General features: G+C 42.4%; 1 protein-coding gene across 14 annotated transcripts in view; it reads left to right on the top strand.

Annotated features, from left to right (window-relative positions):
- GREB1L (GREB1 like retinoic acid receptor coactivator) overlaps nucleotides 1-21444 on the top strand; it is a 242418-nt gene extending 220974 nt beyond the window's left edge. For 6 of the 14 annotated variants that reach the window (XM_023647512.2, XM_023647519.2, XM_070220748.1 and 3 more), the window contains 12 exons: nucleotides 783-1360; nucleotides 1570-1672; nucleotides 4013-4168; nucleotides 4458-4597; nucleotides 6477-6638; nucleotides 6764-6971; nucleotides 11847-12012; nucleotides 12982-13209; nucleotides 14192-14333; nucleotides 15244-15444; nucleotides 17218-17356; nucleotides 18623-21444. In XM_023647512.2, coding sequence (XP_023503280.1) covers nucleotides 783-1360; nucleotides 1570-1672; nucleotides 4013-4168; nucleotides 4458-4597; nucleotides 6477-6638; nucleotides 6764-6971; nucleotides 11847-12012; nucleotides 12982-13209; nucleotides 14192-14333; nucleotides 15244-15444; nucleotides 17218-17356; nucleotides 18623-18786 — 2387 coding nt within the window. In that variant the 3' untranslated portion in view covers nucleotides 18787-21444. Of the gene's footprint in view, nucleotides 1-782; nucleotides 1361-1569; nucleotides 1673-4012; nucleotides 4169-4457; nucleotides 4598-6476; nucleotides 6639-6763; nucleotides 8906-11615; nucleotides 12013-12981; nucleotides 13210-14191; nucleotides 14334-15243; nucleotides 15445-15507; nucleotides 16189-17217; nucleotides 17357-18622 lie in introns of those variants that run through there. The other 8 variants (XM_023647520.2, XM_070220749.1, XM_070220753.1 and 5 more) reach the window with 6 other exon arrangements.
- The last annotated feature ends 208 nt before the right edge of the window (nucleotides 21445-21652 follow it).

Genomic DNA, 21652 nt, shown 5'->3' with positions numbered 1-21652 from the left:
GAGTGGCTATCTATTGGGGAGAAAAACATATTCAATGCAAATTGGCCAAATGCACTGGGATCTCTGGGCAAGAACCACACCTCATTAGATTATATACCTTCCTTCCCCCTTCACATGGAGACATTTCCCACACTGGTTTGGGCATCCATGGAAGTGGCTACACCCTGGGGAGCTTATCACAGCCAGAAGTGTGAGGTCCTTGGACCCCAGAAGGAGGCGAGTGCCACTGGAGTAGAACTTAAACGTGGAGCCTGTATTGGTCAGGGTCCTGGAATGAATCAGATGACATATCCGAATGAGGTAATTTGAGGAGACTTTATCAACAGGACTATTTACAAAGATGTGGGCAGGATTTAGAAAAGGGGCAAGAGGTGGCATAGTTAACCCCAAGGTGCCCTGACCACCAGTGGGCCTGAAGAAGCCAGCAGAGGGAGCAGTTACGGGGACCCAGAGAAGCTGGCACGACATGTGCCACAGCCCTCATGGAGAAAGGCAGCTCACCCTGGGTGGCCAGGGAGCCAGGAAATAAGTAACTGATTTCCTGCTGGTGTCTCCCATTGACCAATCCCACCCAAAAGCCAGGGCAGGGGAGCAGGGTAAAGGAGCATGGAGAAGGAGGGCAAAGGGAAGATTTCTAGCACAGTTTCTGCAGCTGGTATGCAGAGCCATATTCGAGCTGGTTTCTTGGCCTTTCCCTCCTCCCCAGAGGTGCCAGGAACCTGGGGGAGCACACTTTAGCATCGGTAACAGGGGTCTGGGGTGGGCTCTGTCTGTCCTTTCAGGCTCCATCATGGAGAATGGGGTGAGCTCTTCCAGCACAGCAGACAAGTCCCAGAAGCAGTCCCTGACCCCCAGCTTCCAGAGCCCAGCCAACAGCGTGGGGCTGGATGAAGGGGTCTCCGCAGGCATGGCAGGGGCTGGAGAAACTCTGAAGCAGGAGTGTGATTCTCTGGGCGCCCACATGGCGAGCAGCACCACCTCCAAGCCTTCGTCATCCTCCTCCTCTTCGGGACCCCGGGCCCTCCTGTGGCCGGGACAGCCTATCCAAGGCTGCAGGGGTCTGCACACCGCCCTGCCTCCAATAGTGATCTTATCCAAAGCAGCCTACAGCCTCCTGGGCTCCCAGAGGGGAGGCAAGCTGCCATCCTCCTCATCCCTGCTGCCGCATGCCGATGTGGCCTGGGTAAGCTCCCTGCGGCCATTTCTGCACAAGGACATGAGCAGCGAGGAGCAGTCCCTCTACTACCGGCAGTGGACCTCGGCTCGGCAGCACCACGCCGACTACAACAACCAGCCAGACCCCACCTCCGGCACCCGGACCTGCCACCCCCGGCGGCTGCTGCTGACTGGGCCCCCCCAGGTAAGGCAGGGGCCAGGCCAGGCTCTGTCCTAGACTGGGGTCCCCAAGAAGGAAAGAAGTCAGGGAACCTCTCAGGGGTGGGGTGGGTATCATCAGAGCAATGAGGACCTCACTCAGGCCTCGCAGAGGCAGGAGACACCGAAGAGCCCAGGTGTGAAATCTCTTTTCTCTTTTCCTTCCCTCTCCCCAATTAAAAATGTTTCCATTAGGTGGGAAAGACTGGCTCCTATTTACAGTTCCTTAGGATTCTCTTCCGCATGCTCATCAGGCTTCTGGAGGTGGATGTGTATGATGAGGGAGAGATCAACACCGGTGAGTTCTGAACCCGGGCATGCGAGGGGCAAGATACAAGGACATTAACACCAAGCGTTTTTCCTTCACCCTCTGGATTTCTACAATCCCTAATGTGCAGCGTTATTGTGAGGTTAAAGGTAACGTGCCGGCAGAGTTGTAAGTAAACTGTGACCATGATTCAGCTCCTGGAGGCCGGGGGTGGAGTCCTCCACTCTTTTGGCCTACCCCTCACAATGTCCTGCAAGACACTGGGCAAAAAGGCATTTTATAAGGCCCTGTTAGAAGGATGGATTGCTCAGATGGTGCAGTCATTCAGGTTTAAAATTCGATTGTGGCGTTCTACTGCTTAAGCGTCCAGGGCGTGTTTTATATTCTGGATACTAGACCTTTGTTGGTTACTCAGAGTACACCTTATATTTTAACTGCAGGCTCTGAGTGAAGGTCTATGGATTCCTATAATGAAATGGAAACTTCTCTGTGCAGAACAGAACCCTGGTGCCATAAACAAACCCCTTCACGTTTCCAGTAACACGCAGGGGCTAGTGCTTGACACTGTGTGGGGGGCTGGTTTTCAAACCAAGATCATCTCAGCTCTCCTCCTCCTGTTCCCTGCTTCTCAGCCCTTTCTCCCTAGCTGTCACCAGTGAGGCAGCTCCACTCTACCACCCATCCAGCAGGGCCAGAAAGTGGGCATGAGCAGCGGTCAGCTAGCATTAGCTCTGTGGCCAAGGACAGTGTGGCCTCAAACTATGACTTCACATCTCAGAACAATTTGTCTGTGCTAGAGGGGAACGGAGTGGGGAACAGTAGAGATAAGCAGGTAGAAGTTCTTCCTAAGTATCTCAAAAATGAGTCCAGAAAAGGGAAAGGCCTTGGCATCTTCTATCAGATTGGCCCTTGGAGATCTCACCTCATCTGCTTTTTCTAAATACTTGGACCTGTTCTGTGACCAGCTCAAGGGATTAGTTTAGTCCAGAGCACGACTAGGTAAGATCAGCCATATTTAATCATGTTATTGTGGCTTTCAGCCCTATTTCCATTCCTTACTAGTTCATATCCAAAATTCCATACATACACACACTCACTCCCATCTTCCCTCCACATATCCTTGTGTCCCCAGGTGAGCTGTACCAGACCCCAGGCCCACCACAGAGGGGACCCAGAGCTCCAAGGTGGCTGCCTAGAGGGGGCTGGGACCAAGAGGGCAAAGGCAGAGAGCCCAGCAGACAAGGAGTGAGGGATCTGTCATCCTGCCAACTTTCCCACCGGGCTCATTGGCACCATAGGAGGATGCCTTTCATTTTCTCTTCAGACCCCGCTACAGTGCTCTTGGGTCTTAATCTGTGCGATGAGCTGGTGGGACAGGTGAACATGGCCTTGTAGTGAGCAGCACTAACAGGCTTTCTTCCTTCGCCCTTATTTTAGTGCAGGTGAATGAGATGGTGCTCTGGAGAGGCACCACGACACCTTCTAAAAAATCTAGAATAAGCTTTAAGTTTTAAATAAAATGCAAACTTCAGCTCAAGGATATAAAAATAAACAGTATTATGTTAAAAAGGTAATAGCTGTACTTCTAGTCTTTTGACTTTTTTTTTCCTTTCTCCCTTCAAAAGTTGTCTTAAGCTTTCTGATCTTATAATTTTTATTATTAATAACAAATATCATCAATTGGACACTCACCATGTGCCGGCTACTCTTAGCACTTTCAATATACCATCTGGAGTCCTTACAACAATCAAGGGACTTTGAAGGGTTAAGGGGCCTGCAGGTGTGAAGCAGTAAGGGGCAGATTCCAACCCAAGGCTACTGGCACTCAACCTTGACTACATATTCAAGCCACCTCAGGAGCTTTAAACATCACAAGTGCCTGGGTGAAAAAGGAGATTCTGGGGAGTGTGGCCTAAGCACGGGGAGTCTTACAAGCTCCCAGGTGATTCGGATATGCAACAGGCATTAGGAATCTTGCTCAATGCATGTCTAAAATCTTCCAGGCTGTCAGTCTTAAAAACCCCACAACTAAAACTCTTAGAATTGAGATAATCTAAAATTAAACTTTTAAGGCAATTTGGGCAGCTGGAGTGGGAGACCAGTTGATCCTTGTGTATGTGGGAGTCTGTGGACTGGATCTGTGGAGGCTACTGCTGGGGGCCAGTGAGGGCAGGCATCCCTCTCAGTATGGGTCTGAGGGACAATTCTGGGTCCCTCTACCCTAGGACATGGGAGGACATTTTTCAGAAATGCCTTTGTCCACCCGTCTGGGCTTTATTTCATAAAACCTTTCATCCCTGACACTTGGGAGGGAGGCTGGGAGACTGGTCAATCAGCCTGCTCTGCACACTTTCTTTCCTCTTGTCCTAGATCACTGTGAAAGCAGTGAAGTGAGCCAGTCAGAGGGAGAGCCCTGGCCTGACATCGAGAGCTTCAGTAAAATGCCCTTTGACGTCAGTGTGCACGACCCCAAGTACAGTTTGATGAGCCTGGTATATACTGAGAAGCTGGCAGGGGTCAAACAAGGTCAGTGCAAGTGGAACCAGGTTTACCTCCTCTGAAGGTCAAGGGGAACCTAAATCAGGGCAGGAGGCCTGGGGAGGTGTAATCTTTGAGAGCAGCTTCAGTAATTCTCCTTTTTACTTTCCTCTTCTCTTACACCCATACATGTCACCTTGTAAATTCTCTTACCTACTTCTCAGGGATTAAACCGTAGAATCCTTGGAAAAGCCCTGTCGGGAAGTAGGGGACTTTCTTCCCAGATGTAGAGGCTTCATGCATATCATAGGAAGGTTTTTTGCCCCTTTATACACAGAAGCAATAAAGGAATCCAAAGTTGAGGAGCCCAGGAAACGAGAAACTGTGTCCATGATGCTGACCAAATATGCGGCCTACAACACCTTCCACCACTGTGAGCAGTGCCACCAGTACATGGACTTCACCGCTACCTCTCAGGTACAGCCCCCTTTGCCCTTGCTTCTTACCCAACATGGATTTTGTATGTAAGGAATGAAAAGTAAGGCTCCCAGGTCCAGGCCCTAGACAAAGGATAGCTTTGTCTAGGATGAGATGGAGCCACTCATTTGTGAGCAAAATGCAGGAAGCAATTAAAATTACTTTGGGTTTATGAGGATTATGGGCAGGGGGAGGGGAAGACAGAGAAAAAAACTCGAGTTTTAGTGTCTTAAGTCACTTCATAAAATGGTTACATGTATCATGTTTAGGTTAGAGAGTAGCTGAGATGTCTATCTGTGATCCTGAAAAAACTGCTTATTATGGTTTACTTGGCAAAAGGGTCTTTCCCTCGTTTGGGTTGTTGTCGAAAATAGTGCTGTGATCTAACAAATCCGTAGGGTGTGCCCTCTGAGCTGTGAGCAACTCTGTTGATCTTCACCGACCTAGTCATATTCTTACTCCAGCGTGCAATGGTTTTGACCACTGGGCACAGAGAGGAGTCAGTGTTTGCTCTTTTACTTATAGAGAACTGAGAGGTAGGAACACAGGTGAGCCAGTACCTCCAAGAATTTGGCTTCTTTTTGGTCTGAGCATCTTTAAGCACAAAAGATGGGGACGACAGCAAATGATACCCAGTGCTTATTTTCGGATAAGTTCCATGTCACTTTCCCTCACTTTATCCTCTTGACTTAGCTCTGAATACCCAGAACAACTCTTCCTTCCCGTAGGATAAGCTGATTTGACTTGCCCCAAACTTGCGTCTGCTCCTGAGAACCAGGTCTTCATCCTTTTCCCCAGGTACTGGAAGGGATAGACTGAAAACCTGGATTGATCATTCTGCCCTTCTAATACAAGTTTCCTTTTATATCCCATTTGTTTTATTGGTGTTATTGAAAACTTTTAGTGGGCTAGTCTGAAATCAGCTCACAATGCTTTACAGAATATAGAGGATTCAAGTTCCCCAATTCATCAATCATAGGTTTTTAGAAAATTTCTTTATTAAAAATCCTCTATTTATATAGTTGCCATGTGGTTACAGAACACTAAGTATATTTCCAGTCTTGTGAAGCAGAACGAACCAGAATTTAGTGGAAGAATTACATTATTTTTCTATGAAATGTAATATTTAGGTTAAAACCTTTGGGAAGCCTACCTGGATTCTAGTTGCTGCTGGAAACTTATAGCTCTCCTTTTATTAAGTCAAATATTGTTTGCATTGTAAAGCATGTAAAGACCTTTATGTAACTGTTCACTGAGATGGGTTACTGAGAGAGCATGTGAACTTCCCAGCAATTTAAAAAATGTTAGATTTATATTTGGCTTCAGTGAGTCGAATGGTCTCTCCTGGAAGCCAAAATTCTAGGCTAAATGACTGTTCAAAACTTTTCAGCTTCCACTGTTGCCAGGAAAGATGGGGCCAAAGAGGCATCTTACTGATGTCAGTCCTAATATTTTACTTAGAAAAATCATATTCAATTCATTTGACTTGACCCACATAGAACAGAAGCGTTTTCCCCCTGTAACTAAGCACTTTTGGGAACGTGTACACAGCAGCACATCCATATGCATATTTAACCTCTGTAAGACCAGGCAGTAGTGGCTCGAAGAACATGAGGAATGCAAAGGCAGTGCTGAGCAACAGGTGCTTCTCCACTCATGGAGAGGCTTTGGTGCGGCAAGATGCTTGGCTCTCATGTCAGCGGCATCTACTAAAACATGAAGTTTGCCTTTCCGACCTGTTTGACACTGCACGTACAACCAGGTATGGTGGCACGTGTAAGTTCAGGTTAGTTTGCTTCTCTTAACAGACTTAACAAGTGGCCTGGAAGTTTGCAAACGTTGGGCTTACATTCCCTCCCTTTCTTTTTTGCAAATGTAGATGTCCGACTCCACCCTTCATGCATTCACATTCTCTTCCTCTATGCTGGGAGAAGAAGTGCAGCTCTATTTCATCATTCCCAAATCCAAAGAGAGTCATTTTGTCTTCAGCAAACAGGGCAAACACCTGGAGAGCATGCGGCTGCCCCTGGTTTCAGACAAGGTGGGTGGTAGTGTCTGGACACATGGACTGACAGACCTCAGGTACTAAATCAGGTTCTCTAAGTTTCTTGTATCTAAGGATTTAAACTTCTCTTTTTGGTCTGTTTCTTTTTTTTTCCCTTTCAGCAGAATTTGAATGCAGTCAAGAGCCCTATTTTCACTCCTTCCAGTGGTCGCCATGAGCATGGACTCTTAAACCTTTTTCACGCCATGGAGGGCATCAGCCATCTGCACCTTCTGGTAGTCAAAGAATATGAGATGCCGCTGTACCGCAAGTACTGGCCCAACCACATCATGCTGGTGCTTCCCGGCATGTTCAATAATGCAGGCGTGGGTAAGGCGGCCCCCAGGACGGGAGAAGGGCTGAAAGACAAACCGAGCTCCATTCCCCAGGCATGAAACTTGCAAAGGTCCCCCTGCCTCTGCAAAGTGTCCTTTCCTCTGGACCAAAGGACTTTCGACTCCTCTTTGAGTTTTCTTTTTCTTTTATCCAGTTTTGCAGAATTTTTAACTCCTGACACTAGTAACTAAAGAAGTCACTGGTTTATTGAGCATCCTGGGAAAGGCTTGGGACTCGTCCCAGTATAGACCAAAAATGTTCCTAGACTGGGCAAGCTGGCAGCAAAAGTGTGACAGTGACAAGGATGGTCTGAGGAGGGGAGGTGGTAGTTCACTCCAACTGGAGGGGTCCCCAAGTCTTTGCTAATCTTAAAGGCATGCGGCAAATTCTAGGGGGTTCTGTACAACCGGGAATTGGAAACATCATTACTGCCTATGGCAGTCACCTTAGAAGGGCCTGGAAGAGGTCTTTCCTGCCTTTCCCCAGTGCGTTTAAGAGCAATGGGCTGATTTCTCAAAGCGGGCACATGGGCATTGAGCGTGTTGACAGAGCTGTGGGAGGCACTGGAGAGCTCTAGAACGCCTTCATTTACCTTACTCAGGCAGGAAACCTCGAACTGCATCCCGTGTTTTAGAGCTGTACAGTTGGCTACTTCTTTCATCGTACTTCTAAATCATTGTTCTCATCAGCTTCTGTGGGTGTCTGACTCAGCGCAGAGTCTCAGAAGGGCTGAGGATCAAGAACTGCTAATTGACACTTTTGAGGGAAGACCTTCCAGCCCAGAGCTGAACAGATGAGACCTGAGTAGCTTCCCTGAAATCGAGTCTTTGTCTCCAGGGTCTCTCACTTGCCTCACTTAGCTTTTGTCTCTCTGTCCTCCATTCTGTTCATCGCTCTCCTTTCCTTTTTGGGTCTCTTCCTTTCTTTTTCTCCCTTCCACTCCTTTTCATGTTCTTAAACCTTAGCCTCAATATGGGATTAAAGTATTTTCAAAAACTGGTTTATTGTTTTTGAATGTAGTTTTATTTTCCATGTTTATCACTTTATATCAAGTGAATTAAGACTTTTATGTATCTGGTCCTTTATCCTCCCCCAAACCACGTATCCCCAAAGGAACTAAGATATTTTTCCATATGAATATGACCCTCAATTACACCCTTCTGTGCCTTACTCGCCTTGAGAAGAAAGTTTTCTCATTCCAGATCTGACTGAAATTTAGTGCCAGTTTAGCCATTTTTGCAATAATTTGGGAAGAGAGAAGACTATATGCCAATGAATTAAACGCAAATTATTTAATGTTTTACTTGTAAAAAAACATATAAAATTTACCATCTTAGCCATTTTTTTTTTTTAAGGAAGATTAGCCCTCAGCTAACTGCTGCCAATCCTCCTCTTTTTGCTGAGGAAGACTGGCCCTGAGCTAAGAGCCGTGCCCATCTTCCTCCACTTTATATGTGGGACGCCTGCCACAGCATGGCGTGCCAAGTGGTGCCATGTCTGCACCCAGGATCCGAACCAGCGGACCCCGGGCCACCGAAGCAGAATGTGCACACTTAGCCACTGCGCCACCAGGCTGGCCCAATCTTAGCTATTTTTAAGTGGACAGTTCAGTATATTCACACTGTTGTGCAACCAATCTCCAGAACTCTCTTCATTTTGCAAAAGTGAAACTCAGTATCATTAGTAACTAACTCCCCCATTTCACCCTTCCCCTGGCAACCACCATTCTACTTTGTCTCTGTGAATTTGACTACCCTAAGGTACCTCATGTAAATGGAATCATGCAGTATTTGTCCTGTTGTAATTGGTTTATTTGACTTAGCATAATGTCCTCAAGGTTCTCTATGTGCATGTGTCAGAATTTCCTTCCTTTTTAAAGCTGAATAATATTCTACTGTATACATAAAACCACATTTTCTTTATTCATTCACCCACTGATGGACACTTGGGCCACTCCCCACCTTTAGGCTATTGCGAATAATGCTGCTATGAACATGGGTGTACAAATCTCTCTTCAAGACCCAGCTTTCAATTTTGGGGGGTATATACCCAGAAGTGGAATTGCTGAATCATGATAATTCTTAATTTTTTGAGGAACTGACATACTGATTTCCATAATGGCTGTTCCATTTTACATTCCTACCAACAATGCAAAATGGTTCCAGTTTCTCCACATCCTCACCAACACCTGTTACTTCCTGAGATTTTGATAGCACCCATCCTAATGGGTGTGCGGTGGTATCCTATTGGGATTTGATTTACATTTCCCCAATGACTAGTGATACTGAACATCTTTTCATGTGCTGGTTAGCCATTTGTATATCTTCTTTGGAGAATCTATTCAGGTCATTTGTCTACTTTTTAATCAGGATTTTTGGCTGATGATTTGTAGGAGTTCTCTATATATTCTGGATATTAACCCCTTATCAGAAAATATGTAAATATTTTCTCCCATTCCGTATGCTGCCTTTTCACTGAAGATTGTGTCCTTTGCACAGAAGTTTTAAATCTTGATGTAGTCCAATTTTTCTTTTGTTGCCTGTGCTTTTGGTGTCATATCCAAGAAATCAGTGCCAAATCCAGTGTCATCAAGCGTTCTCCCTGTTTCAGTAGTTTTTATACTTTTCACTCTTGCATTTAGATCTTTGGTCCATTTTAATTTTTTACGTAGTGTAAGGTAAGGGTCCAACTTCATCCTTTTGCATGTGGATATACAGTTTTCCCAACACCATTTGTTGAAGAGATGGTCCTTTCTCCATTGAATGGTCTTGACACCTCTGTTGAAAATCATTTGACCATACAGGCAAGAGTATATTTCTGGGCTCTATATTCTTATTCCATTGGTCTATATGTCCGTCTTTATGCCACTAACACAGTTTTGATTTGTTTCGTAGTAAGTTTTGAAATCAGCCAAGTGTGAGACCTCCAACTTTGTTCTTTTTCAAGACTGTTTTGGCTATTCATGGTCCTTGAGATTTCATATGAACTTATGGATTGATTTTTCTATTTCTCAAAAAAAAAATTCTGATAGGGATTGCATTACTGTAGATCACTTTGGGTATCACTGACATCTCAACAATATTATGTCTTCCAATCCATGAACCCAGGATGTCATTCCATTTATTTGTGTCTTCTTTAATTTCTTTCAGCAATGTTCTGTACTTTTTACAGTCTTTAGCCTCCTTGGTTAAACGTTTATTCTTAAGTATTCTTTTTGAAGCTATTGTAAATGGAATTGTTTTCTTAATTTCCTATTTATTTACCTGATGAGGAAGATTGGCTCTGAGCTAACATTTGTGCCAACCTTCCTCTGTTTTGTATGCGGGACACCACCATAGCATGGCTTGACGAGCAGTGTGTAGGCCTGTGTCCAGGATCCAGACTCATGAACTCCAGGCCACTGAAGTGGAGCACGCAAACTTAACCACTATGCCACCATGCTGGCCTCTCATTGTTCACTGTTAGTGTATAGAAACACAACTGATTTTTGAGTCGTTTTTTAATCTGTAACTTTACTGAATTTACTTATTACTTCTAACAGTTTGTGTGCAGAATTTACTTATTACTTCTAACAGTTTGTGTGCAGAATTTACTTATTACTTCTAACAGTTTGTGTGTAGAATATTTAGCATTTTCTCCATATAAGATCATGTCTGCAAACAGAGATAATTTTACTTTCCAACTTGGGTGCCTTTTCTTTTTCTTGTCTAATTGCTCTGGCTAGGATTTCCAGTCCTATGTTAAATAGAAGGGGTAAAGGTAGGCATCCTTGTCTTGTTCTTGATCTTAGAGGAAAAGTCTTCAGTTTTTCACCATTATGATAGCTGTGGGCTTTTCATATATGGCCCTTATGTTGAGAATGCAAACTGTTACACACATGCTCTTGGAAAGTAGATTTTCCTAACTCTTACTATTACCCTTGAGCTATTCAAACTGTTTTCTTGGTTCCTCCATAGACTTAATAGCTTTTTTAGCCTCTTCATTTCATTATCACCTACATTTTGTTTCATTTTAGGGTAGCCTACTCATAAATTTGGCTAATTCCTGATGGTCATCATTTTAATAATCGCTAACACTAAGTGAATACTTACCATGTGCTAGGCACTATCCTGAGCACCATATAACAATCCTATGAAGTAGACATTATCATCACCTTCTTACAGGTGGGGAAACTGAGGCACAGGGGAGTTAACTTGTTCAGTGTCACACAGCTAGAAGTGGTGGAATCAGGATTCAAATCTAAGCAGCTTGGCTCCAGTCTTCTCTTACTCACTATACCATATTGCCTCTCACAAAAAAGTAGACTTAGGGAAAGAATGCCAGTTTCCAGAATCATCTTCAAAGACCCTGCTGCCAATTTCCTAAAAAATATCTAAAACAGGGGACACATTATCGTAAGCAGCATACTGATTTACTGTATCCCTGGCTATGCCCTAGAGTAGGATATATGAGTGGCTGCTTTTGAAACTGAGAGAGCCTTTTATCATGGCTTTAAGGATCTAACCAGTAAGAAGCATTTCCTCTATGTGGTATCCTTTGTTGTATCAGGGGAACTGGATTCTTGCAGTACTCTTCAAAGTGTAGTGCATGAATCACCTGCATCACCAAAGACATCTCTGGTTTCTGGCCCCTCATCAGGTCTGTGAATCTGTGGTGATGGGCTCCAGGAATCTCCATTTCAAACAGACTTCCTCAGTGATTCTTATCTACACTGAAGTTTGAGAACCACTGCTCAGAACATATGAGAGACCCCTGCCTGCATGGTCACCATGTGAACTGGCATGCCTGTGGAGAGAAGATGAGCTGTATATGGGGCCTCAGCCAAGCCTGAGTGCTGGATGTGCAAGCTGTGGTTATGTTGCCTTCCAGGTGCTGCCAGGTTTCTCATTAAGGAGCTGTCATATCACAACCTAGAACTGGAGAGGAACCGCCTGGAAGAGCTGGGAGTTAAACGCCAGTGTGTCTGGCCTTTCATTGTTGTGATGGATGACTCATGTGTCCTGTGGAACATTCACAGTGTTCAGGAGCAGAGCAGGTAGTGTACTTCCCAAGCAGTTCTAGAGGAGTATGGCACAATGCCATAGAAAAGGTACTTTCCCTGTCTGTAGTTATGCACGGAAGAAAGAGAGGGGCAGGTTTCCAGAGCAAAACAATCATCCATGAGACTACCCTAACACATTTTGTGATGACTTAGGAATTTTTTAATTTAGACATTCAGTAAGCCATTAAATTCCCAGACTATTTTTGCATCATGGCTTTGGTTAGCTCAAGTCTGTCAAGAGACACTATGATTTAGAAAGCCCACTGGCTTTGAATCAAGAGACCTGCTTTTTAGCCCCAGCTCTGCTTTTTAACTATCTGGATGAAAAGGGAAAGTTACTTCCTTTCTGTCTCAATTCCATCACCTGTAAAATTAAGGGCAGGCCAGAAATCAGTGGTTCTCTTCCTGGGGCAGTGGTGAGGGGGTCCATGAGGACCAGGAAATGCTAAACCTGGAAAAGTGTGATGAAATAAATGGTCCCAAAATATCAATAGCATCCTCACTGAAACTCTGTACCAGATGATCTCTAGGCCCTTCCAGCTCAAACACTGATTTTGTGTCGTTCTTTCCAAGGTGGAGTGGAAGCCTGTTAAGTTCTCAAATTTTCCTTATTATACTATGATTACCAGAATTGGGAAGCATGCTTGTGTGCTTCTGACCTCTGGCTACCTCTCTTTGGTAACTCCCTGTTCATTATTCACTTTGAAACAGGGGCTGGATGTCATTTTCTGCCTTAAAGTGATAAGGGCCACACCCATAAGGCAGTTTCCTTAAGTTAGCAGTGACAGGCAGCATGAAAACTGGGCTTGACATCCATCTCCATTCCAGACTAATATAAAGTAAATCAGCTAATTACATGTTACAGATATTAATACTGTATAGCAGTGTTGGCCCTTCATAAATGACCCTCTCTTCAGTAATATTAATTGATATCTTATATAAAACTAACTTTACATTTCATAGCCAGCCTACGGAAGCAGGAGTTTCCAGTAAGAATGTGTCCTTGAAGAGTGTCTTGCAGCATATTGAAGCAACACCAAAAATCGTCCACTACGCCATCCTGGGCATACAGAAATGGAGCAACAAACTAACCTCTCAGAGCCTGAAGGCCCCATTCTCTAGGTGCCATGTGCACGATTTCATTCTCCTCAACATAGACTTGACTCAGAATGTGCAGTATGACTTCAACAGGTAAGTCAGGCCTCCTGGATGCAAGTAATCCTAGCATATCCTGATTGTTTCTGCCCAGCTCTAGCCTCTGTAATGTTTTTTTTCCTCCCTCTCTGTGTCTTTACAATTGAGAAACTGAGAATCTCTTTATATGGACAAGGAGAAAGGGGGGAATCACAAACCCCAAAGAGCCCCTTCATCACCCCTCAAACTGACCCAGACCCTTAGTAATAGATGTTGTAACATGAAATGCTTAGAAAACATTTTAACCATCTCATTATTCAATAAGAACTAAACCAGGGACAAAAGCTGTTGAATCAACACAAATCAGTGTGTGGATCCATAAACCCATTCAAGATTAACCCTAAATTCACCCTCAGAACTCAAAAGGTAACCACTTTCTCCAAATGTTAGTAAAACCCAGAGATCTGGATCCTGTAGGAAAAGCCAGCAGATGGGAATGAGCAGGCTAGCCCTGGCCTTACCTCCTGAATAAATTATGTCCATATCCTAGAAAATCTGAGATGGCCAAGGAAGAATGTCAGGGACCAAATGTCCCTTTATGTCAACACCCAAACCTGTAGCTATTAGAATATTCTGTAGCTATTAGACTATTCTGTAGCTATTTCAATTCTGTGTTTTCAGTTTAGCAGATAATTCATCCTGTTTACAGCCAGGATTTTAAAACTAGAAGCACATCTGCACTCCTGTCTCACAAGAGCATATAGAATGTGCAGTCCTATTTCAGTTCAGGAATGCCTAAGGCCCTGTGGAATGTCTGGAACTGAAGTCACCTCACTTCCTTCCTCCTTTTTCCTTTAATGGCTGTAATGCCCAAATCAAGAAGTTCACAGACCAGTGTTAAGAGGACCAGCTCCATGAAGGCGGAAGGTCGATTCTGATTGCGTCTGTCTCCTGACATCTGCCACACCTTTCTCTATGTGTAATTATCGTGGTTGAGATGTGGCAGGTAGTCAAATCTATCGTTGTGGTTGTGATTTAGGTATTTCTGTGAAGATGTTGACTTTAACCTGAGAACAAATAGTAGTGGACTGCTCATCTGCCGCTTTAATAACTTCAGTCTCATGAAGAAACATGTTCAGGTTGGAGGGCAAAGGGATTTTATCATTAAACCAAAGATCATGGTAAGTTTACAAGCTTGATCCTACTCTTGAAAATAAGAGAATGATTTCTTATTAGTATCTTTGTTATTAGGTACTTGCATTAAGCACTTGCCACTTGATTGCAAAGTGAGGTAACACAGGGAGTCAATTCTTAGTGTCAAATTTGCAGTCTCATTCTCCTTCCTTGAGGACTCATCTAGAACCAAACATAAGTTTTGAAATTTAAAAAAATTACCTTTCTTCAGATTTAAAGCTGAACAACTCCATCAAAGCTTCAGTTTCAAACATAACATTCTGTCTTAAACTGGCAAAGTTAGTATCTTTACATTCTTTATGTAATGTAAGATGGCAGAGTTAACATTTTTACATTCTCTATGATAACATGAGAGAAACGTAAATCAAGATGCTTATCTGGTCTTTTTTAAAAAATCTGGCAAAAAGAGTAACGTAGATCAAAACCTATTAAGGGTGAATTCCACGGGCCTACCAGCCTTTTCTGTTTAAGAGATTCACTAGTATCTAATCATTTATAACATGTGGATGCCCCAGTGGAGCTTAGAAACTTCTTTGCTTTTTTTACTTTTGATTGTGACGGGACGGAATTTAACCATACATATCCAGGAGCCATATAAAAGGGTTCCTGTTGGTCCTCACAATGTACTTGCTAAATGCAGTAACTTTCAAAGAAGGCTACTTTTCCAACTTCTCCTGCCCTTGCTGTGTATAAGTTCTATTAGCCCCAAGTGTACTGTTCCCAAGTGAAAAAAGAGTTCAGAACCCAAGAATGGCAGACTTACATTTGAGCCTATCTGCACTGTGCTACTGCTATTATTTGGGGACTGCTAGGATGCAATGCAGCATTTCCTTGCCAGTTTCATCCAGTGACTGACAGACACAACATTTCCCATGATGATCTCGGCTCTGATTTCAGGTGTCAGAGAGCTTAGCACCCATCTTGCCCCTTCAGTATGTCTGTGCTCCCGACAGTGAACACACACTACTGGCAGCCCCTGCGCAGTTTCTCCTGGAGAAGTTCCTTCAGCATGCCTCATACAAACTCTTCCCCAAAGCTATCCATAACTTCAAGAGTCCTGTGTTGGCCATTGACTGCTACCTTAACATTGGACCAGAGGTAAAGGGGAAGGGGGCTAGTACTCTGCTTTACCCACTTCCATCCATTTCTTTCCCATTTTAGCTCTCATTTGAAAGCTTAAATGAAGACAAAAAAGGAGCGAGCCTGTGACACACTTATGCAAAGGCTCACACAAGATATGATGGCAACTCTCCCTCCCCATACCTACATTTCATCCCTCCACAATGAGCCAATGAACGCTCAAAGCTGAGCTCAGAGGTCAGCTCCATTGAGAAGCCTGCCTCAGTGACCTTGGGCAGAAGCAGTCGCTTGCTCCTCCCTGTCACAGCGTGTAACAGACGATATTGTAATCACGAGATGATGTTTCTCACCAAGACTGTGAGTTCTTCAGGGGCACACAATGCCTTAGCCACTGGTTTAGGCATATAAGAGGGGCTCAGTGATTGCTGAACAGTTTGGGGTATCACAGGAGACCTTTATAACTGTTGTTTCTACACTTTCCACTCCTGGACTTCTTTCTTTTCCATTGTTTCCTTATTTTTCATTCTTTCTACTCTCTGTCTCATCAGTTTTAGTTTGTTAAAAAATTTGCCACTTGGACCTTTAGGCTTCTAACCACTGGTGGCCTTCAGGACTTTTAAGGGCTTCTGCCACTAAACTTTCCCTTAGAATTATCAGTTTTGTTTTTAAGATTTTTGTTCATTAACATATCCTTCTTGTAAAGAATTTTTAAAAATAAAGTAAAAGTAAAAAAGAAGAAAATAAAATCACTTGTAATGGAAAGATAACATTGTGGTGTACCATTATGTCCTTCCAGGCTTTTTTCTTTGTATGTATTGACAAACAATCTCTTAAGACTGAAATCCAACTGTATTCAATTTTGGAAAATGACATTAACATTTAACAGTGTAAACATTTTACATTGTCATTACGATATTTCAATAATCTACACTGTGGGCTGGACTGTGAGTTGTAGAAGAACCTCAAAAACCATGAGAAACAATAGTGCTTTTTGTGGCATCTGTGAGTCACGTCTCTAACCCAGGTCTCCCAATCCCTCTCCTCCAGGATCCAGGGCTCGATGTGTTAGACAACAAAACCTCAAGACCACTAACAGCAGCAAACACTCAGTGAATACTTACTAAGTGGTTTACATTAATTATTTAATTCACAAAACAGTCTTATGAAACAGGTTCTACTATTATCTCTACAGACAAGGCAAGTGCTCAGTGTCACACAGCTACTAAAGAGAGGAACCAGCACCTGAACCCAAGTGGTCCCGGCCCACACATTAAGCCATTCCGCCATTCTCAAGGCCTCCCAATTAGCTTATTCACAATTCCTTGTAATTTTTGTGAAGTTATCTTCTGTACACGGAAGCCATGCAGAGCTAAAAATTTAAATTCATGCAGTGTTTGAAGCTTCTACCCAACTGAAAATTTAAGTGTATCTAAATGAAAAGCTGATTAAAAATTCTTATTCTCATCAACAGGTAACTAAACATTTAATCTTTCCTAAGTATGCCTTTTTGCGGAAGGTAATTTTTAAAAAAATTTTTATAAAGACTCTTAGATGGAGGGGCTTGTTTTGCTTCTTACTACTAATTTCTCTCATAACTGTCCTTTATTAGAAATAAACAAGAGAAGCTTTAAATGGGTTAAAACTTGGCACACTAAAGAATAACCAACTTACTTCAATAAAAAATTTCTCTCTTTTACCTTATCCTGAAATAGCTAAAAAGGAAGGTGCTAAAGTTGCAGACGTTTTGCTTGCTTTTGAAATGCCCATGCTATTTCTGCTTGATGATTCCAGGTGGCCATATGCTATGTCAGCTCCAGACCCCACTCCAGCAATGTCAACTGTGAAGGGGTGTTTTTCAGTGGACTCCTCTTGTACCTCTGTGACTCTTTTGTAGGTGCTGATCTTCTTAAGAAATTTAAGTTTCTAAAAGGTAAATCAAATTTAGTATCTTTTGAATGCTGTTAGCTCCCACTGGACAAAATACAGAGATGAAAGATATAAAAAAATACTTTAACAATAATTTTTGCCAGTAAATTGAGTACCTTGCTTTTAGAAGAGGGCCAATGATTCTAACCGGGGGGGGGGGTGGGGACGGAGATAAAGTCATTCTTGTACTAAGACTAAATGCAGATGAATAGCCAGATTTGTGACCACATTAAATTTCTTTTTTTGGTAAGGAAGACTGGCCCTGAGCTAACATCTGTTGCCACTCTTCCTCTCTTGCTTAAGGAAGATTGTTACTGAGCTAACATCTGTGTCAATCTTCCTCTATTTTATGTGGGATGCTGCCACAGCGTGGCTTGACAAGTGCTGCTAGGTCCATGCCCGAGATCCAAATCTGCAAACCCTGGACCCCCAAAGTGGAGCTTGTGAACTTAACCACTACGCCACCAGGCCAGCCCCCACATTAAATGTTTTTGCCACAATTTTAGAAAGTAATGATGCAATGCAAGAAGAGAAGCAGTACTTCTTTATAATTTAACTTTAATAAAGTCAGGTTAATGAGCTTTGATTTTGCTACATAAGCTAAAGTTGCTTCAATAGGTATGCACCATACAAAGAGACTTGCCTAAGAACACACTGCAGATTAAGCATGACAAATAATCCTGACAAGATGACTCTGAGGTCACTGAAAAAATTAAGGTTCAGAATATTGTATAGAGCATGCTACCATTTTTATGAGAACAGGCGATACTGTGTATTTACTTATACATGTATAAAATACATCTGGAGCAGTGGTGTTGGAGGGGGGAAGGTGCCTCCCAGGGGACATCTGGCAATATCTGGAGACATTTTAGGTTGTCACACTGGGGGTTGCTACTGGCATATAGTGGGTAGAAGCCAAGGATGCTGCTAAACATCCTATAAGAACTGAACAGCCGCCCATAACAGGAAATTATCCAGTCCAGTGGTGCTGAGGTTGAGAAACCCTGCTCTAGAGGGACAGAGAGGAAACGTCGCAACATTGGTTACCAAGGGGGGACGTGGTTGGGAGATTTTTCACTTTACTCTTTTAAACTTTTGAACTTGTAATACCACGTATTCAAAATAAATAATAAAATTAAAATGAATAATTCTGATAGGTTACTTACCTATATTTTGGTTCTCAGATATGTTAGCTTAGGGGATATAATCAGAGAAGTGTTAGGTTCTTTATCATTTCAACCCCTTTATCATTTCTGCCTTTTACCTGAAGGTGCTACCCTGTGTGTCATCTGCCAAGACAGAAGCTCCTTACGCCAAACAATTGTCCGCTTAGAGCTAGAGGATGAGTGGCAGTTCCGCCTCCGGGACGAGTTTCAAACTGCTAACAGCAGTGATGACAAGCCCCTCTACTTTCTTACTGGACGACATGTATGAGCTTTTGAAGAGACCAAAAGTAGCAAGGGGCTGCCTAGATGGGGTGGGGCAGAAACAATTATTTGGGATTTTTTTTTCCTTTAACGTACAATCACTGTGGAGCAAAGTGCAACATATTTGTTTCTTCCCCAAAGAACCCCCCCACAAATCTAGCCCAGGTCTTTGGGGGCATCACTCTCCTTCAGTTCTAATTTTGAGACCTTAAATTCAGTTAACTCCACCCTAGGCAGTTATGCAATTGAGACTCAATCTGCCCTCAGGAGCCTGAGGAGAATCTGCTTTGGAGAATGAACGTGGAGTTTGCATTGTTTTTTCTACTAAACTATGTTAGGGGGAAAACTGACTCTCAGCATTAGCTAGCCTGAATGTCTTATATGAGACTCACACCGTTGGTGTGGAATTAATTGAAGATTAACGTTTGAGGCCTGAACCCTCAGTTTCTCTTCAGATCTGTACTTTGGTACAGTATTACTCAGGGGTCTGAAATGATAGAATGTAGAAGATATTTGTATTTAAAAAAAAGAAGTAGCTTTGTCTTTCTCTGTGCAGTGTTAGTTTAAGATTTATAATCTTATATGTATTGAAACTTTTGGCAAAATTTCCACAAGAGTTAAAAGTTTACTATTTAAACTGAACAAACAATTCAGTAAGTACAGAACAGGCATTATGTGCATTTATGCAGCTTCTCCTTGCTTAAATTCTTTTGCTTTATCCATTCTTTAAAAATGTTTCCAGTCTCATGGTTTCCATAAGCACACCATGTCTATGAGAATATGGAAGAGTGATTAATCTTGTACAAGGAGAATCTGATTCAACAGTTGAGCCAATTAAGAAGCTTTCAGCAATCAGCCACAGCCACCTTGTTTAGTCGGGATTAAGCAGTTGGCACCAGCAAAGCTAAATGTCAGGCTAAAGTTCTGTGCGGAGTGGAACTAGTCTGTTTCCTTTCAGAGGCTGAAGGAAAGAGCCCTTTAAAAGATACACAGAATGAATATTATTAGCTGCCTTATACGGATAACACCACAGAAATTGCTGAAATGGGAAACAGAGTCATAGAGAAAGAGAACTGTTTTACTTAATCCTACCAGTCAGTCTTCCGTGAGCAGTAAGGAAGATTCCATTAAAAGTCCCTTTCTCTCATTAGTATCAGCAGGGGGTGTTTGTTCAGTATCAACAGTACGGGGCATATGTTTCTACAGATTCCTCACCATATATTTTAATCAAAAACAGATTTTTAGGCAATGTTCCAGAACAAACTATAGGAAATGTTCCAGAACAAACTAAGACTACTGGAAGTTTACTCTTAAATTACTCCAGTTCTCATCATTAAACAAATTCTTGACATTTTTCTCATTAGCACATACGTACCACTTTTTCCCCACTTAAAATGATGGCCATTTTTACTTGAATCGATGTTGCCTGAAACTACTGAGAGGGGCCTACTAAGCCTGCATTTACTCAGAACAAAGTGTTAATTGACCAGCTTTATTAGCGTTGATAACAGGGAGTTTACAGCTAGTGAAAAGATGGAACGTACTAATCTGAAAATGGTTTGCAGATCTCCTGGTTTTAATATAGCCACTTATGATGCTTTAAGTGTATTTTGAAATGAACAATTCCTTTAAACTCCATTTTTAATTGTCCTTCAAAGAGGATCTGCCTTATGCTTTAAAAAAACTCAATTTTAGTACAGCAGAATTTCTGACAAAGAGGTATGTTCTGAACTAGGTTGATTTAGATATGAATGTATTTCAGTTGTTCCTGTTTTGTTGAAAGGGCCTAATGCAGATGATATCAAGAAACCTACTGTTTGTGCAATATTCCAATAATATTTACTATATAGGGAAAATCAAATACTTGAAATAATTCTAAAACAGTTGTATCTGGGGCAGATGGCCTCTCAGGGTTTCTTCTGGCTTTATGGTTTCATAGTCTAAGGAAAAATTTTTAAAGTAGTTACTTTAGATGCAGGTACTTCATATTAGTTAGGGCTGCACTCTGAAAAATCAAATGATTATGATCTCTTAAATACTTTTTAACTCTGTGGAAGAAAAATGCCAGAATAAAGCCAAAACATCATCACCCCAATGATGGAGAACTCAAATTGACCTGCCTATTCTCTTCAATGCCTATCTTACTAAAGTTTGGATCTTTTAAAATCATTTTATCAGTATGATTCTGTAGAGAATGTTAGGGCCTTCTTTAAGGATAAAATTGCACAAGCACAGGACACTATGATTTGTTAATCCATACCCTGGTGTGTTCAGCTTCGAGCCTTGCCACCCCTTAGAATACTGTGATGTGAATGTGTTCCCTAGGCCTGCATAAGAATTGACCGATAGACCTGTTGAACCTTGCCATGTATGACAGTTCACACAGGTTAATACTGAATGTAAACTAAAATTAGAGTGAGAATTGTTGTATTCAGTTTTTTTTGGCTGTAATTTATGCAATTGCTTTTTGTGATTTTTAGAAAAGGAGGCACCTGTGTTACTTTATTACTGTAAAATTTTCTCAAACAAAATTTGGTGAATTTCACTAGTCTACCTCACATTTTGTTTATGATTCTAAATTGTCTTAAGTTGTGTCTACAGTATGTTCTTGTCCTTTCATTGAATTTGGTGAATGTATTAAAATTCTCTCCCACACCAAAAAAAAGTTTGTTTTCTTTAAACTAATTTTTTGGCATGTTCAAAAATGGAATGAGCTCCCTGACTCTGGTAACGTCCAAAAAAGGCTAGAAGTTCACATATCATAGATTGGATGACACTAAGATTCTACTCTTCTAGCATAATAGTCCAAGAAAGTGGTAAATAAACATTTGTTGAATGAAAATCTGTAGCTTATACAACGAAGATACACACAC

This window comes from Equus caballus, chromosome 8 (genome assembly GCF_041296265.1).
Source record: "Equus caballus isolate H_3958 breed thoroughbred chromosome 8, TB-T2T, whole genome shotgun sequence".
NCBI classification, from domain to species: Eukaryota; Metazoa; Chordata; class Mammalia; order Perissodactyla; family Equidae; genus Equus; species Equus caballus.
The sequence above is the reverse complement of the archived record's forward strand: the minus strand, read 5'-3'. Positions and strand labels throughout refer to the sequence as shown.